This window comes from Pristiophorus japonicus, chromosome 18 (genome assembly GCF_044704955.1).
Source record: "Pristiophorus japonicus isolate sPriJap1 chromosome 18, sPriJap1.hap1, whole genome shotgun sequence".
Lineage (NCBI taxonomy): Eukaryota > Metazoa > Chordata > Chondrichthyes > Pristiophoridae > Pristiophorus > Pristiophorus japonicus.
The window spans coordinates 28,011,374-28,030,659 of NC_091994.1; the positions used below are offsets into that span (position 1 = coordinate 28,011,374).

The 19,286-nt window shown below is 43.0% G+C and overlaps 1 protein-coding gene across 4 annotated transcripts in view; it reads right to left on the reverse strand.

Moving 5' to 3' along the window:
- Positions 1-19,286, reverse strand: part of nfic (nuclear factor I/C) — a 441,536-nt gene that overhangs the window by 42,380 nt on the left and 379,870 nt on the right. The window contains exon 12 of one of the 4 annotated variants that reach the window (XM_070859815.1): positions 7,989-8,479. The exons of the other annotated variants lie outside the window; for them this stretch is intronic. Within the exon in view, the coding sequence (XP_070715916.1) occupies positions 8,474-8,479 (6 nt within the window). The 3' untranslated portion in view covers positions 7,989-8,473. Of the gene's footprint in view, positions 1-7,988; positions 8,480-19,286 lie in introns of those variants that run through there. 4 annotated transcript variants of the gene reach the window in all.

Consider the following 19,286-nt stretch of genomic DNA (forward strand, 5'->3'; position numbering starts at 1 on the left):
CCTACTCTTTGCTTCCTGTCTGACAACCAGTTCTCAATCCACGTCAGCACACTACCCCCAATCCCATGTGCTTTAACTTTGCACATTAATCTCCTGTGTGGGACCTTGTCGAAAGCCTTCTGAAAGTCCAAATATACCACATCAACTGGTACTCCTTTGTCCACTTTATTGGAAACATCCTCAAAAAATTCCAGAAGATTTGTCAAGCATGATCTCCCTTTCACAAATCCATGCTGACTTGGACCTATCATGTCACCATTTTCCAAATGCGCTGCTATGACATCCTTAATAATTGATTCCATCATTTTACCCACTACTGAGGTCAGGCTGACCGGTCTATAATTCCCTGCTTTCTCTCTCCCTCCTTTTTTAAAAAGTGGGGTTACATTGGCTACCCTCCACTCGATAGGAACTGATCCAGAGTCAATGGAATGTTGGAAAATGACTGTCAATGCATCCGCTATTTCCAAGGCCACCTCCTTAAGTACTCTGGGATGCAGTCCATCAGGCCCTGGGGATTTATCGGCCTTCAATCCCATCAATTTCCCCAACACAATTTCCCGACTAATAAAGATTTCCCTCAGTTCCTCCTCCTTAATAGACCCTCTGACCACTTTTATATCCGGAAGGTTGTTTGTGTCCTCCTTAGTGAATACTGAACCAAAGTACTTGTTCAATTGGTCTGCCATTTCTTTGTTCCCCGTTATGACTTCCCCTGATTCTGACTGCAGGGGACCTACGTTTGTCTTTACTAACCTTTTTCTCTTTACATACCTATAGAAACTTTTGCAATCCGCCTTAATGTTCCCTGCAAGCTTCTTCTCGTACTCCATTTTCCCTGCCCTAATCAAACCCTTTGTACTCCTCTGCTGAGTTCTAAATTTCTCCCAGTCCCCAGGTTCGCTGCTATTTCTGGCCAATTTGTATGCCATTTCCTTGGCTTTAATACTATCGCTGATTTCCCTAGATGAATCTCTCCAATCAGGTTTCTGGCCCTGCCACAACACTGAAACCCGCTATGATTTGACCGGGGTAAACGAGCCCTCTTCATCCCGCTCATCCTCTGTGCATCCTTTGAAATGTTTGACCACACCATCCTCCTCTAACACCTCTCTTCCATTGTCAAGCTGACTGGGACTGCTCTTGCCTGCTTCCACTCTTACCGATCAAGTTGTAGTCATAGAATCTCTTGCAATGGCTTCTCTTCCAGGCCTCACACTGCTATCACTGGAGTTCCCCAAAGACCTATCCTTGGGATCCCTCTTATTTCTCATCTAAATGCTGCCCCTTGCATTTCATTCATTTTATTCTGAAATCCTGTTGATGCATCAATGTATCATGATAAAATAACCCATGTACTTCTGACTCTTCCCCTCTTCAAATAAAAACAAATGCTTGACACAAACTTTGAAGATGCTGCCATTCTTCATTGTTTATATACTGCATTCATATTCTATTCTGCAGTGGATATCATTACAATGTTACAGAATATATTATTCAAAAAGGATGCAATAGTAGAATAAATTGCTTCAGTTAGTTCTCAGAGTTACTGTGTATGTAACATCGCTAATGAGCACTGCATTTTAGATGTGATTGATACTTTATCAATTCGAGTTTATAACATCCACTGCAGGCTTGAGACCTGGACAGACTCACTATCACAATATCTCTGCAGGTATGCAGGCAACGTAGACTGACAACAGCTACAACTTCTGGCTTACATGCTCAAAATCCTTGGTGCAACATCAGAGAGCTAAAAAAAAACATACTTGCTTTAAAAGCACAGTCACATTGGGCCCATAAAAACCTGGGGCCAATTAATGACACTGTAATTACAGAAACAATGTGGCGTATTTACCAACATTTGATTATCCATAATTTGAATGGAAGGAATCAGGAAACTGGATCGGGCTGCAGTGGGTATTGGTAAAAAAGAAAAGCAAATATAAAACTCTCCAAAATCAAGACACAACAGGCTAAAATCAGGACACTTTGAAAACCGGTAGTTTCTACCCCTTTTGCAGTTGGCAAAGATACTTCAGGCTGAGCACAAACTCTTAGAGGCCTAGACTTTCCTCTTCAGTGGGAAGCCTACAGGTATATGGCGAGCTGGATGTTCCACCCATCAGTTTGGCCCCCATGAGGCGTAAGCCTCATTATAATATAGTCCCAATAAAGAAAAGGAAGACTTGCATTTAGATAACACCTTCAACAATCTCAGGTCATCCCAAAGACCTTTACAGCCAATGAAGCGTAGCCGCTTTTGAAATGGCATTCCTGCCATGCGAGGCTCTTAATGGTATTCCCGTCTGAGCTAGGGTTCAACTCTGGATGCATTCCTAGAAGTTTCGTCAAGTGATCTCCCTCCTCCAGCCACCCCGCCCGAAAAATAGCTTTTTTTTCCCCATCTCCAATATTTTTTATATCTAATTAACAAAAATGTACAAAGAAAATGAAAAAAAAACAGATCATAATTTTAATGCCATTATGATTTTCCTCCTGGGATGCAGCAGTGTCCAAGAGATTAATCTTTAATTTCTCGAGGCTTCAGGACTGGAGAGCTGGGAACCCTAGCCTGTGCTGGGCTCCCAGAAGCCTTCCTGCCTGGACTGAACAGCCCAGTGATTCTAGCTGCCTACTGGTCGGCTGAAGAAGTGGCCCCCTTCTTTTAAAAATGTTAAAATCCGCTGGGTTTGGTACCCCATTGTGTCGGAGTCCCTGGCATCCATTGCTGCTGAAGCAATAATGATGTGGAAGTACACTGTACAGCACAATTCCAACAATACTGTGAGATTTGAATATGTGTGGGCGAGAGTACTGAATGGGGCAAGTGTACTCAATGGACACTGTCACTTCCAATGGAAGGTCCCAGAAGTGATGGTGACTGGTGAAATCGGGCAACACCAAGGAGTAAAATCTAGGCCAGAATGTGTATCAAATGGGCCATACAGCCTGGGTACTTAAGTTTCACTAATAGCAATGGGCCTTGGTAGTTAAGCTAAAAAAACAAAATACAAGTAAAATCTGGAGATGGTGCAGTTTGCTTAGAAGACAGGTATACAACGGAGTTACACCATAGAGCGAAGGGACGTAGGTTTCTTGCTGAATTTCTGCACACGATGCGAGTCCAATTGTAGTGAGGCTGTTGGCGGTGAGGGGTGATGTGCCTTTCCATCTTCCCTCATGCCCCATCAGGGAGAGCGATATAAAGGCTAGCTAATGCCCTACAGGGGAAATGGAAAGACACATCACTTGACACCCCTCCCTCCACACAGACCACCCAACTAGTCACCAATTGACACATGAATCATGGAGTCTAAAGAGGGTTCTTTGAAAAAGACACATAGATCACCTGCAACATCTCCTATTCAGTATACATGCTGAAGAAAATTAAAATGTTCAAAAAAATCAGTAACTAATTCTTAAAACTGTGGGCTATATTTTCCTTCAATTTCTAATCTGAGTGAAAAAGGAGACGCGAGTATAAAGCCTTTTGTTATTTTTGAACGTGGCACTGAAATACTAGGAATTGACTCTAAGGAACATTTTCCGATCAATGTTAGGATCCAGGATTATTATTCAACATTGCACTCCAGTAGTTAGTGTTTGCTCTCAGTCACTGATATTCTTGACATCCTGTACATCATATTCCCAGAATTTATCCGGCGTATACTGAAAATCTGAGCTGCTTGAGTTCGGGGAAATGTGCATAAATGAAGTTTTTCTTTGCTTGGAAAAAATACATTGACTTCAAAGGTTTGAAAGGAGTAAATGTTTACAGTCAAGCATTATTACATTTGACTTAAAGAAAATATACGCAGCTCTAATGAACTTGGGCAGGCTAATCTTTCTGTTGACATAAATTTCTATCAGTATGAAAAAATATCCCAAGGACAGGGCTGCATTTGCCTTTGCACAGTTATCTTTTCTTCAGCAATTAAGAAAATTTCCTGTTGGTGTGAGATTACTTGAATAAAGCACATTTCAAAGTGCTGTAACTCAATCAGGACTTTAAACGGAGTGGACTTCAAACAGAGCTTTACAGTAGCCAGATCTCAGTGCTGACACTTTTCAGCAAAGTGGTGTAGTGATGTAGACCACTCAAGTTCCAACACGCTGTGTCACACAGTGATAGGATGTGGTCAGTGCCGTGTGATCCTAAACTCTCCCATATCAATGGGGCGGGGGGGGGGCGGGGGGCACGATGAGTGGAAATCAGACACTTTCTCATGTTGGCAGAAGTGAACTTCGGCTGTTCTGGTCCTTGTCAGAGCAGCCTTATCAAGTGCAGCATCAGCAAAAGCTTGAAGCCGGCTGCCTGCTCACCCAGTGGGGCCAAAGGAAACAAAGAAAAATATTATTAAAAATGGGGGAAGGGGTGACTTTTCTGTAAACAGTCAACTGGATAATGAAAGAGTTAAAAATGCACCACCTGTGTGCTAGGAGTTTTGAAAAGAAATAAGACGATTTGATTATTTTTTTTTTAAATGATTCATTATTACAAGTAAAATTCCCTTTTCTTTAGAAAATAGCTTCGATTGAGATTTAAAATATAAATTTTCTTTAGCATATATTCCCAGTTCAACAGGAGCAGCTTTAAAGTCATGAAACCCTGGCTGAAACAGGAAATGGAGATCAAAGTTCTAACTGCAAATCAGGGTGCAGGAGATTATTTTGGAACGCCTCCATCACTCACTGTTGCTAGGGCCCAGGCTATCGGGAGTTAAGAGCAGGCTGAGCAGTCCATGCATCGATCTTCTCTCCCCCAATTATTCAAATTAGGGTGTGAATGTTTTCACCACAAAAAGGTATTACTCAGCATTAAGGTTTTCATTTTAAAAGCACAAGCCAGACAGAATTGATACGGGGGCAGGCATGCATAGGGAGTTAGCAGGGCCATTTATCTTGAGGAGAAGCAGACTGCATTGATTGCTCTGGTCTATTGTTCCATTTTGAAGTCCCTGAAGTTCAAGTTCATCCTGCAATTACATCATGTCTGGTTTCCCATGGCAACCAGACAGCTCCAGACGTGACTTTACTCTGCAGGGCATAACACTTCTCGTAACGCACTTTAAAAACCAGAATTCAGAATGCAGTCAGTTATTTAAGGAGGGCAGCTATCTATTCATCTTCATTTTGATACTCTGGAAATCGAATGCAGCAAAAATAATATAAATTTCAACAGTTAATGGAAGATTCATAATTCGCCACAAAAATCAATCTTTACTAAGCTAATATTTGCTAAAAAGAATGTGAAACATGAAAATCAATATAGAATATACCTCTCTGATAAAGAGCCAGCATTCCCTCTCTTATTCGGTATTAAATATTTTAATAGGAGAAAGACCGATGCACTGGAGACGGGATATAATCCAATGGAGGAATTGAGGTGCTGTCAGAAGACGGAGCAGTTTGCAAATGTTACTTGAACTCTCAGTGTGGCTTTAGCTCGCGGCTCTCGCATGTTATCTTTCTGTATTATTTCTTGACTTTTTTTCGTCCCCAATATTTTTCCTTTCTCTCCTGAAAGCGACGACACAACCTGGATAAGGTCCACTGGTGCCAGCAGTTCTTCAGTAACTTATCCAAATTGATGAATCTTTGTGTAGGAGCCTTGGTGGAGATTGCCGGCAAGCTATTAAACTGGGAGCAAGGGTGCACGGAAGGCAAGTCACACCTAAACCTTATCTTATTTCCACCCAACAGTCACCTACACGCACTTCCCAGTAGGGACAAATAGATGGGAATCAGAAGCGGGAATCCGAGCTGATTTGCACCTTTCCGGTCCCAAGGAGTCTAAGGCCTATGTGACATCCCATCGCCGTCAGGACTGAGATCAGCTAGCTCAGCAAAGACTGAACCTGGGATCTCCTTACTCTTGATACCGTACAAAGCGATACAATTATCCACTGTGCTCTGTGTTGTGGACATATGCACGAGGAACCATTTGACACTGGACCCAGCAGGGGAGCATCATTGAACCCATCAGTCTGGCCTGTATTCAAACCTAGGTTTCAATGTTGAACAGCATTCCAGAGCCACAGTATCAAGTTATTTAAAATAAATGAGTCAAAGAAGATGTTTGTTGCCTTGCACATATTTACAGGCATCGTTATCTCCTGGTCTCAAGACAGCCAAGATTAATTTTTAAATATACTATAAAAGACATTAAACTTGTACTTTATTCAGTAGGGAGGGATCTGGAACTTTAACATGGGCTGTAGTTTGGGAATCCAGCAGTTCCCAAAAAGACACCTGTTAAAAACATCTACGATTCTATTCTCAATGGACTGCTTCACTGATGTCACAATGTCAATAAGCGGAAAACCACACCTCAGTCCCTTTATGCACAATATGCAAATGCTACCACACACCATAAAAACAAATTGAAAAGAAACGTCTTTTGGCTCAATGGACCTAAGCAATTGGAAAATATTCATATTCTGTAATCTACACATTAAAAATAGGAAATACTATAAAAGTACAGGACAGGGAATTCTTTTGGTTACCAATTGTTAATTGGTGGAATTCGTAGTATTAATATTTGAAACTGAATGAATTATAAGAGAATGAAAAGGATATGACAAGAATTGAAAGGGACATTCAGGATGATTGCGGGGTGAAGGGACTGGATTATGAGGTGTGATGATGTAAATTGTGTAGGTTCTCACTGAAAAAGGTTGAGCGGTGATATGATTGCTGTTTTTAGGATTCTGTGGGGACTAGATAGTGTAGACCTTGACAAGCTGTTTCACCTTGTCCAGAACACTAGAACCAGAGGATACAGTCTTTACTTGAAGGAGGGTAAATTCAAATCTAATCCATGGAAACACTATTTCAGTGAGCAAATGGAACAGACTCCCTAGGTGGAAGCAGATAGTGTTGATTCATTCAGACACAGTATATGAAAAATTTGGGACATGTAGCATGCTTGGGAGGAACAGGTGACTTTGGACACCGATTCCCAAAGCTCTCCACCACTAGGAGTTTCATCGCCTCATGTTTGTGTCTGTTGTAGATTAATTAATAGAAATTGATTGCCATGATTAGTGAACAACTCCATTATCGTTGTATCATACCACTACCAGGATGGTAGAAGGCGAACTAGATGGATCTTGGTCTTTTTTTCATCTAGCTATTCCAAGGTATACGAGTGAATTGAAGTGTCAATTCTGGCCAGTTACAGGACCTCGTTCATGTCTTTTTCCAACTGGTGCTAGTTGACTGCCTGCAGAAAATCTAGGTTAACCAGTCCACTGTTAATGGGCCATTAAAGCCACTCATGGGCTCCCAAAGCAGCCTTGGGATCTTTAAGCTATAACAGGAAGAACTATTAGCTTAATAAGATGTTTACAATAAAATTATATAAATTGGGTCGGGTGCTTTATTTCAACAGTCTGCTCTTTTTCTGTTTGTGAAGGGACTGGCAGCATTGTCTTGATTTGATACAAGGCCATATCCTTTGGCTATTCTAGGCACAAAACTGAAAGTAGTTCTGGAGTTCTCCATGGCTCATTATCCTTCTCTCTGATACTGATATGACCGGTACGAGAGTTTTACCCAACAAGTTTCACTCCAGAATTAAATCCATAGCCAGCACTGATGAGTGAGTCCTGTACTGGTGACCACTGTCCTGCTACAATACCTGGCTATTATGGCTATTTGACACCACAATATTGAATATATCAGTTCTTTTAAAAAACAATCATCATAAAATTCCAGAGTTGTCAAAGTGTGTAGTCTCTTCAATAAAACAGTTTGTCATTTTAAGTTATGTAAATTCCCTTAAGTTGTATGCCTGATAAATGTTGAGGTTATTTTTTTGAGTTTGTTGTTAAACAGTGGGGCTTGGCCTCATTTATCAGACATGTATATCAAATATCCTTTTAAACAGCTAAGTTTCCCTTTGGGCTAAATATAAAATTCTTTCACATAAAGACATAAAAATGATGGGAGTCAATTCTGTGGATAAATTTTGCTTACAGTGCAAAAATATTTTATTACCATTTTCTTATCTGGTTACTGGTTCTGAATAATAGCACAGGGAAGCAATTTTGCTACAAAATAAACTGAATTAATGCAAAGTTCCAAATAACATTAATTTATGCAGAATGTTTTCTTATTTCAATGTAGGAAACCTTTTGTGGGTTGCCAGATGAATAATACTGATCAGCTGTGATAGCGACTGCTTGGGTCAGTCATCATTTTAAATTCGAGAGTAGTGTTCCAGGTAGTGCTACACATTAGTGGCTGACACACAGTGTTTGTTACAGAGTGGTAAGAAACAGGTCCTCAGACTGCAACTTTCCAAATTGGAGATCCTGAGCTAACCTGGGCTTGTTTACAGAGGTACCTAGCAGCTGCAAAGTGCTTCCCCGGAAGGAGTGACCCAGACATTGGTGACCTGCCCTCTTGGTAAGGCATTATGTTGCTTGGGCAGTACACAGAGTGTCAAGCAAACTATTAAGAATGTTCAGATCTGGTAAGAGAGAGAGAGAAAGACTTGCATTTAGAAAGTGCTTTTTTAGGCACATTACAGCCAATGAAGTAATTATGAAGTGTAGTCACTGTTGTAATGTAGGAAACACCACAGCCAATTTGCACACAGTAAAGTCCCGCAAATAGCAATGAGATGATCTGTTTTTAGGTGTTAGTTGAGGGAGAAATGTTGGTCAGGACACCGGGAGAACTCCCCTGCTGTTCTTTGAACATCTACCTGAGAGGGCAGATGAGACCCTGGTTTAATGTCTCATCTGGAAGATGGCAGCTCTGACAATGCAGCACTCCCTTAGCGATACGCTAAACATTAGTAAAACAAAGGTCCTCCACCAGCCTGCCCTCGCCGCACAGCACTGCCCACCAAACATCAAGATCCATGGCGTGGCCCTGGACAACGTGGACCACTTCCCCTATCTCGGAGCCTCCTATCAACAAAAGCAGGCATTGATGATGAGATCCAACATCGCCTCCAGTGCGCCAGTGCAGCCTTCGGCCGCCTGAGGAAAAGAGTGTTTGAAGATCAGTCCCTCAAAACTGTCACCAAGCTCATGGTCTACAGGGCCATAGTAATACCCGCCCTCCTGTATGGCTCAGAGACGTGGACCATGTACAGTCGACACCTCAAGTCGCTGGAGAAATACTATCAGCGATATCTCTGCAAGATCCTGCAAATCCCCTGACAGGACATACGCACAAACATGAGCGTCCTCGTCCAGGCCAACATCCCCAGTATTGAAGCACTGACCACACTTGATCAGCTCCGCTGGGCAGGCCACATAGTTTGCATGCCAGACACGAGACTCCCAAAGCAAGCGCTCTACTCGGAACTCGTCCACGGCAAACGAGCCAAAGGCGGGCAGAGGAAACGTTACAAGGACACCCTCAAAGCCTCCTTGATAAAGTGCGACATCCCCACTGACACCTGGGAGTCTTTGGCCATAGACCGCCTCAAGTGGAGGAAGTGCATTCGGGAGGGCGCTGAGCTCCTCGAGTATCGTCGGCGAGAGCATGCAGAAATCAAGCACAGGCAGCGGAAGGAGCGTGCGGCAAACCAGGCTCCCTGCCCATCCTTTCCCTCAATGACTATCAGTCCCACCTGTGACAAAAAATGTGGTTCTCGTATTGGACTGTACAGCCACCTAAGAACTCATGCTAAGAGTGGAAGCAAGTCTTCCTCGATAACGAAGGAATGCCTATGATGTTGGTTGAAGTGCTAACCTAGATTATATGCTCATGTCTCTGGAGGGGAGCTTGAACCCACCATCTTTTGACTCAGAAGCAAGAGTGCTACCACTGAGCCAAGGCTGACGAGATTGATAATGGTTAAACATACTCTTGGTAACCTGCAGTACAGATTCAGGTGACAGGCCTTTTCCAGCACGTGAATCGGCAAGTTCATTTCATCCCTTCCGTTGTCTGTGCAGAGGTAAACTAGTTTCAGTCATGGTGAAACCAATCGCTTGCTCATGGACACCATCACTTTGAAATTCTTATGGTTAGAGGGGTCTTAGTGAAACCCAGTGTTTAAAAGTTTAACATCTTTATGAACAGCCACATCTAAACTGCTGCTGTTCTCCTGAACTGCTCGTAAGGGAAGAAAATAGTTAGAACGTATGTATCAAGAAAGATATTGACAACATGGCAATGCAAACTACTTTTGGATGAGGTCATGGGATGGAAAAACATTACAGAGTATAGAATTTTACAGCACAGAAGGAGGCCATGTAGCCCAGCTTGCCTATGCCAGCTCTCAGAAAGAGCTGTCCATTTAGACCCTTTTCCCGACCGCTTTTAAATTTTGTGTTTTCAAATATTTATCAACTTCCCTTTTCAAAGCTATTCTGAATTCTGCTCCCACCACTGTTTTGGTAGGGCATTTCATGCCCCAGCAACCATCTGTGTTAAAATTAATACATAACTAAAATTTTATGCATGGGGCAAATTCATTTTGAATAGGAGTGCAAGCATAAATTAGAGAAGACAACTAAAACTATACAGTTCTATTTACCAATTTATGTTTTATGCAAATTGATAAAAATACAGACATCTAAATAAACTCCAACCTTCTTGGTGCCCCAGTTCATTAATCTCTTAACACTATGGATGGGAGTTCTGGCCTGTGATTCCACATGTCACTTATGAACCAGCTCAAGGTGAAGGAGTGCAAACTGGGGTGAAAGGAACAAAAGGGAGAGATAATGGAAAACAGCACATCGGAAAAACATCAATTTTTGAATTTTACACACTATTCTTGAGCAATTTGACTTTAAATTTGCCAAAGTTAGTTTTTATTGCATATAGTGCAATATCTTTCTCAAAATATGGTTGCGATTTGCTTTCCTTACAAGCTGCTTTGCAAGGCATATCCTGTTCGTGGTGTGGAATGGAGAGGTCAGATTATCAGTTTATCCCACAGTCATTGCAATTCCATGATGAGACAGCAGGAGGCACAATTCAAGGAATTGGTATCAGAGAATCTTATTTTCTTCTTCCCAAACAACATAACAAACAAGATTCATATTACTGAGTGCATCAATACAAGTAACTGGCTGTCCTTTGACTCATGCTTGTTGACATCTGCTTGGCAGTTAATCGTCAGCACTATCCTAACAGTCAAAAGTCTGAATCTTGATAGAAGCTGACACCCAATTTATATGTGCAAACATCAACTTTTAGTCACCGTCTAAAACTGCCATTGTACAAGGTAAAGATGTGCAGCTTAGTTGGTACGACTTATATGAAGTCAGTAAAAGCAGATCCATATTAACAGTTTTTCTTCTTTTTCCCACCAATTTTGCTCTTCCCCTCACCTTCCCGATAACAGCCCTGGCTGCAGACAGTTCCACAGGTGCTGGCCACCTTTTAGTCCCTAACTCATGCTTCATGTGTGAACTTTGACAGCAAGTGTCAGTAGGCCACAATCAACCATGGGGGCTATCACAGCTGAGCCTGACCCCATCTTCACGCTCCCAGCATGGGGGCACTGAATAACAATCAGGAGTGTGAGCCCTAGTGGTTTTCCCCTCCTTGATCTAGGGTCACTGAGGTGAATTGTGGCATCTCTACTGTTGTACCGACTAAGATCAGGTAACTCTGAACTCTGCACACACCCAGAATTGAAAGTGAGATCTTGGTCTGTATGGCTCAGCTCTCTTAATCAGCTGAGGCATCAGGGAGGGAGACAACTGTTATTTCAACAATATTGGGAAATATGACTTCAATAGAAATAAAAACTGGGAGTGATGTAAAACGGGCTGCCGATTCACTATTACCCGTTTTACACTCTTGCATAAAGTCAAAATGACCCCCAATCATGTGATATGATGGGTTTACTGCAGAACAGTTCCGCAGGTGCTTGCCACCTTTTAGTCCCGAACTCATGCTTCATGTGTGAACTTTGATAGCAAGTGTCAGTAGGCCACAATCAACCATAGGGGCTATCACAGCTAAGCCTGAACCCATCTTCATGCACCTACAATCCCAGCATAAGAGTCTGGAAGAGCTGCGGTCGCTTGTCTGGATCGCTTGTCTGGATAAGTATTTCATCTACATCACTGTAAAACGAGCATGAGCATGAGCTATCAAAAAGAGGATTCTGTGGTAAAGCCAGTAGATCTGTACTCTTGCAATCCAAATGTGTGTGTGAGCTTGAGTAGGACATTAAGATAATATTTGCAAGGGTAATCTAGGGTTTTTAAAGTGCTAAAAATGTTTAAGTATCTCTTTGAAGTCTTTCTCGTTGAATGCATAGAGTTCTTTCGACTGCTTTCTTTTGAACTCACATCTGTGACATTTCTGGGCAGCACCGTGCATTGTACGGGCTCAGTTTCATTCCCAGTATGACATCCTTTCTCTGCCTTATATTCTTTGCTGAATTAAAAGCAGTTCTCACCTTTTCTATTGTCTATTGATCCCTTTTCATATAAACCCCAACAGGATAGCTGGTAGATCCGAGGCATTTGAACCCTCGCCACCTCCCCGAATAATTTTCAATGGACCGAGTTTCATTTATTTCAGACTGCAGTCCCGACCATTGTATGTTCTTTTTAATCCTTTGAGGAATGCAGGAACATTTCTGCATCAAAGTTAATAGCTTGGACTGCTGCAGTGCTAGTGAGGCTTCATGGACCCAGTTACTCCTTCTGCTTTCTCTTTCCTTTTCCATCTCCAGCCATCTGTCTGCGATCTACAGCCCTTGGGTCACCCAACAAGCTCAACGAAAGCTACTCTCGACGTTACTGCTGAAATCTTCAGCTCTGCTTTTTCTTGGAATGATCAGATGTAGAACATTTTTTACATTACTGTCTTCAAAGTGTTTTGAAACCAATTTGTTAAAATGGTTCGAAACCATTGCAGTTACAGTATTACACAGACAGATAGTAGTCAGTACTACATAGCACATAGGATATACAGCACAGAAACAGGCCATTCGGCCCAACCAGTCCATGCCAGCGTTTATATTCCACTTGAGCCTCCTCCTGTCTTGTCTCATTTAAATCTAACAGCATAACCCTCTATTCCCTTCTCCCTCATATGCTTTGCTAGTCTCCCCTTAAATGCATCTATATCATTCGTTTCAACCACTCCCTGTGGTAGCGAGTTCCACATTCTCTGGGTAAAGCATTTTCTTCTGAATTCCCTATTGGATTTTTTGGTGACATAAAAACATAAGAATTAGGAACAGGAGTAGGCCATCTAGCTCCTTGAGCCTGCTCCGCCATTCAACAAGATCATGGCTGATCTGGCCGTGGACTCAGCTCCACTTACCTGCCCGCTCCCCGTAACCCTTAATTCCCTTATTGGTTAAAAATCTATCTATCTGTGATTTGAATACATTCAATGAGCTAGCCTCAACTGCTTCCTTGGGCAGAGAATTCCACAGATTCACAACCCTCTGAGAGAAGAAATTCCTTCTCAACTCGGTTTTAAATTGGCTCCCCCGTATTTTGAGGCTGTGCCCCCTAGTTCTAGTCTCCCCGACCAGTGGAAACAACCTCTCTGCCTCTCTGCCTCTATCTTGTCTATCCCTTTCATTATTTTAAATGTTTCTATAAGATCCCCCCTCATCCTTGTGAACTCCAACGAGTAAAGACCCAGTCTACTCAATCTATCATCATAAGGTAACCCCCTCATCTCTGGAATCGTCTCTGTACCCCCTCCAAAGCTAGTATATCCTTCCTTAAGTAAGGTGACCAAAACTGCACGCAGTACTCCAGGTGCGGCCTCACCAATACCCTATACAGTTGCAGCAGGACTTCCCTGCTTTTGTACTCCATCCCTCTCACAATGAAGGCCAACATTCCATTTGCCTTCCTGATTACCTGCTGCACCTGCAAACTAACTTTTTGGGATTCATGCACAAGGACCCCCAGGTCCCTCTGCACCGCAGCATGTTGTAATTTCTCCCCATTCAAATAATATTCCCTTTTACTGTTTTTTTTTCCAAGGTGGATGACCTCACACTTTCCGACATTGTATTCCATCTGCCAAACCTTAGCCCATTCGCTTAACCTATCCAAATCTCTTTGCAGCCTCTCTGTGTCCTCTACACAACCCGCTTTCCCACTAATCTTTGTGTCATCTCCAAATTTTGTTACACTACACTCTGTTCCCTCTTCCAGGTCATCTATGTATATTGTAAACAGTTGTGGTCCCAGCACCGATCCCTGTGGCACACCACTAACCACCGATTTCCAACCCGAAAAGGATCCATTTATCCCGACTCTCTGCTTTCTGTTAGCCAGCCAATTCTCTATCCATGCTAATACATTTCCTCTGACTCCGCATACTTTTATCTTCTGCAGTAACCTTTTGTGTGGCACCTTATCGAATGCCTTTTGGAAATCTAAATACACCACATCCATCGGTACACCTCTATCCACCATGCTCGTTATATCCTCAAAGAATTCCAGTAAATTAGTTAAACATGATTTCCCCTTCATGAATCCATGTTGTGTCTGCTTGATTGCACTATTCCTATCCAGCTGTCCTGCTATTTCTTAATGATAGTTTGAAGCATTTTCCCCACTACAGATGTTAAACTAACCAGCCTATAGTTTCCTGCCTTTTGTTTGCCCCCTTTTTTAAACAGAGACGTTACATTAGCTGCTTTCCAATCTGCTGGTACCTCCCCAGAGTCCAGAGAATTTTGGTAGATTATAACGAATGAATCTGCTATAACTTCCGCCACTCTTTTAATACCCTGGGATGCATTTCATCAGCACCAGGGGACTTGTCTACCTTGAGTCCCATTAGCCTATCTAGCACTACCCCACTAGTGATAGTGATTGTCTCAAGGTCCTCCCTTCCCACATTCCTGTGACCAGCAATTTTTGGCATGGTTTTTGTGTCTTCCACTGTGAAGACCGAAGCAAAATAATTGTTTAAGGTCTCAGCCATTTCTACATTTCCCATTATTAAATCCCCCTTCTCATCTTCAAAGGGACCAACATTTATTTTAGTCACTCCTTTCCGTTTTATATATCTGTAAAAGCTTTTACTGTCTGTTTTTATGTTTTGCGCAAGTTTACTTTCGTAATCTATCTTTTCTTTCTTTATTGCTTTCTTCGTCATTCTTCGCTGTCGTTTAAAATTCTCCCAATCTTCTAGTTTCCCACTAACCTTGGCCACCTTATAAGCATTGGTTTTTAATTTGACACTCTCCTTTATTTCCTTGGTTATCCACGGCTGGTTATCCCTTCTCTAACCGCCCTTCTTTTTCACTGGAATATATTTTTGTTGAGCACTATGAAAGAGCTCCTTAAAAATCCTCCACTGTTCCTCAATTGTGCCACTGTTTAGTTTATGTTCCCAGTCTACTTTAGCCAACTCTGCCCTCATCCCACTGTAGTCCCCTTTGTTTAAGCATAGTACGCTCGTTTGAGACACTACTTCCTCACTCTCAATCTGTGTTACAAATTCAACCATACTGTGATCACTCATTCTGAGAGGATCTTTTACTAGGAGATCGTTTATTATTCCTGTCTCATTACACAGGACCAGATCTAAGATAGCTTGCTCCCTTGTAGGTTCTGTAACATACTGTTCTAAGGAACAATCCCGTATGCATTCTATGAATTCCTCCTCCAGGCTACCCCGTGCGATTTGATCAGACCAATCAATATGTAGGTTAAAATCCCCCATGATTACTGCCATTCCTTTTTCACATGCCTCCATTATTCCCTTGATTATTGCCCGCCCCACCGTGAAGTTATTATTTGGGGGCCTATAAACTACACCCACCAGTGACTTTTTCCCCTTACTATCTCTAATCTCCACCCACAATGATTCAACATTTTGTTCATTAGAGCCAATATCGTCTCTCACAACTGCCCTGATATCATCCTTTATTAACAGAGCTACCCCACCTCCTTTCCCTTCTTGTCTATCTTTCCGAATTGTCAGATACCCCTGTATGTTTAATTCCCAGTCTTGGCCACCCTGCAACCACGTTTCTGTAATGGCCACCAAATCATACCCATTTGTAATGATTTGTGCCGTCAACTCATTTGCTTTATTTTGAATGCTGCGTCTTATATTATACCATCTTATATTGATGGCCTCTAGTTATGCTCTTCCCCACAAGTGGAAACATTCTCTCTGTATCCACTCTATCAAAACCTTTCATAATTTTAAAGACCTCTATTAGGTCACCTCTCAGCCTTTTTTCAAGAACAGAGACCCAGCCTGTTCATCCTTTCCTGATATGTTTACCCTCGCATTTCTGGTATCATCCTTGTAAATCTTCTCTGCATCCTCTCCAGTGCCTCTATATCCTTTTTATAATATGGCGACCAGAACTGTACGCAGGCTGCCCCTGTTAGTGCCCCGGATTGGTGGCAATGGCGGCAGTAAGCACTTCCAGGTGGATGGCCAGCTTCCAGTGACCCGCCAGGAATTTCGGTGCCGGTTTCGACGGGGCGCAGAGCATTACCACCCGGAAGCAGCAAGTCGGTTGTCAATACCTCTGGTTGTGACACCGGCTCGATTTGTGGCAGTCGCCCAATCCGTAGCGTTCCATAGAGCGCCCTGTTGGGACCACCTGTGAAAGCTGGCGGTCCGAACTGTATCGGCTGCAGTGAGTGAAGTAATGTCGACCTCAGGTAAGTGTGATTGTATTTTTTTTGCGATTTATATTGTGGTGGCGTGAGTTATTTATTGGGAATGTTTTTGGTGTTTTTTTTAAAAGGTCCCCCCAACCAGGCCTCTCTTAGAGCGCTCCGAGGCCGGCTGTTTAGCTCGGGATTTTCGCTTGCTCAGCCGGCCTAGCGCCCTAAGAGAGATGTGTAACGCCTCCCTTCATGCTCTGCCCCATACTCAGGGCCCAGCTGATGAATTTTGCTGACTGAGGCACAAACTATTCCCGGGCGCAAACTTTACCGCCCCTCCGCCATTACCGCCCCGAAATGAGCAGAACCTAAAATCCAGCCCCAAGTGTGGTCTACTTTCAGGGCTTTCCAACGATAGATCAGGGCAGATTTCACAATCTAAGTGTGGAGATGACCGAAACATTGGTGTGTGGGCGCTGTGCCCATCCAAGTCGCACACAATTGAACCTGACAAGGGATCAGGCCTCAGTAAACATTCAGACCGAGATTTTCCACTTTAGTGGAATTGGGGGACATCATTATCAAGACATGACATCTACTCACTAAATAGATATACCATTGATCCTAGCCAACCTTCTGGCTTTTGAGTGATGTAAATATTTGAAGTGGGCTCCATGCAGTCACCTGATGGATTGGGGGTGAAGTTTTCCCTCGGAGGTCTGCCACACTGTCGGGCTGGATGCAATCTCCATGCGGCTTTAAAAGGGCTGAAATCTTTTTACGCGGTTTTCTACTTTCCTCTTTGGCCTGTGCAACCCATTACTGTGTGAGCAACTGAACAGGTTCGACCAGTGATAAAAAAAACAAACAATTTTCCGGCCTCTATTACTATAGCAATGCTGAACGGCATACACGCTTCCAAAAAACCAGGAGGATACTCAGCAAGGTGGGGACACAGCCAAGTGCTTCTCTGGTCATTTCCCGCCCCAACCATCCTAGGTCCATTGAAAGGTTGGTGGGAAATCACACCATCAGAATCCATGCCTGGGCTCAATGTTCCCCAGTGATTTGCACCGTTTTTTTTGAGCAGGCTGCTTTTTTTGGTCTCAGTTTAAAAAAAGAGTTTCCCCAATCAATTTGCACCAGTGTAACTCAGTGAGTTACAATTTTTTTTAGGTACTTTTTTTTCAGATAAGGGGGCGTAACCTGCCACCCGCGCCAATTCTGGCCATTTAGGCAAGTTTGGCCAGCTGAGAATAACTCCAGTTCTGCTTAGGCCAGCGTATGTGGAGAGTTAAAGAAATCGGTGCAGGTAAGGAAATTGGCGCAGGTAAGTGCAGCAGATGGCCGGACAGCAACAGCAGGAAAGGTGAGAGAGAGGTGGGGGAGGGGGGAGAGAGGTGGGGGGAAGGGGAGGGGGAAGCCTTTCAGGTGTAGTTAGGTGCGGGTGCCGGGAGAGAGGAGGCCATTCGGCCTGGGATAGGGATGGGGGAGTGGATTGGCAGGCCCTTCGGCCAGGGTTATGGGTGGGGGAGCGTGACCGGCTTTAATAATTGGAGGTAAGTTGCTGCAATATATTTTAATGTGTTTTTAAGTTGATGCAATGTGTTGGGAGCTGGCTGTATGTTTCACTTTGCAGCCTCAACTCGCATTGTGTCCCTGGTTACCGTGGCAACCTGATCTTTTTGGCGCAGATCAAGGCTCGACCCCCAAAACTAAAGGACAGGTTAGGCCACGCCAAAATGAAGAAATCCAACGGGGAAACTTAGAACATTTTTTTTGGGCATACTTGGGCCCCCCAAAAAACGGCGTAACTCTTCAAGTATGCCAATTTGGGGAAAATTGAGCCCCTAGTGTATAATGTGCCAGTATTTGGGAGCTTTCTAATTTGAGGACTAGATATTTGGCATTGCTTCAGGCATCTAATCACCTTCAATAGCAATTTAAAGGGGATTTTAATCGAAAAAAAGTTTTGCAACACTTGTTCAGAACTAAAAGTGTGCGAATGGGGCAGCAGCACGTCAATCGGTACAGGAAATAATGAAAAGAGCAATGCTAGCCTTTTTAGGACTAGAATACAAGGGGACAGACATTATGCTACAGCTAAACAAAGCCTTGGTTAGACCACATCTGGAGTCCTGTGAGCAATTCTGAGCACCACATCTTTGGAAGGATATATTGGCCTTGGAGGGTATGCCACGTAGATTTACCAGAATGATATCTGAGCTCCAAGGGTTAAGTTACGAGGCGAGATTACACAAACTAGGGTTGTATTCCCTGGAATTTAGAAGGTTAAGGGGTGACTTGATCGAAGTTTTCAAGATATTAAGGGGAACAGATAGGGTAGATAGAGAGAAACAATTTCTGCTGGTTGGGGAGTCTTGGACTAGGGGGGCATAGTCTAAAAATTAGAGCCAGACCTTACAGGAATGAAATTAAAATACTTCTACACACAAAGTGGGTAGAAGTTTGGAACTCTCTTCTGCAAATGGCAATTGATGCTCAATCAATTGTTAATTTTAAATCTGAGATTGATTATCATCATCATAGGCGGTCCCTCGAACGAGGATGACTTGCTGCCACAAGTTCACAGGTGTTTTGATGAAGGACCCGATGTTCCAGCCCTGAACTCCAATTGAGGGGGTGGAAGATGCCTGTGCGTGAATTTTTTTTAATGTGTGGTGACCGTTGCACATCAGCCACCACAAGGTTGATAGATTTTTGTTAACCAACAGTATT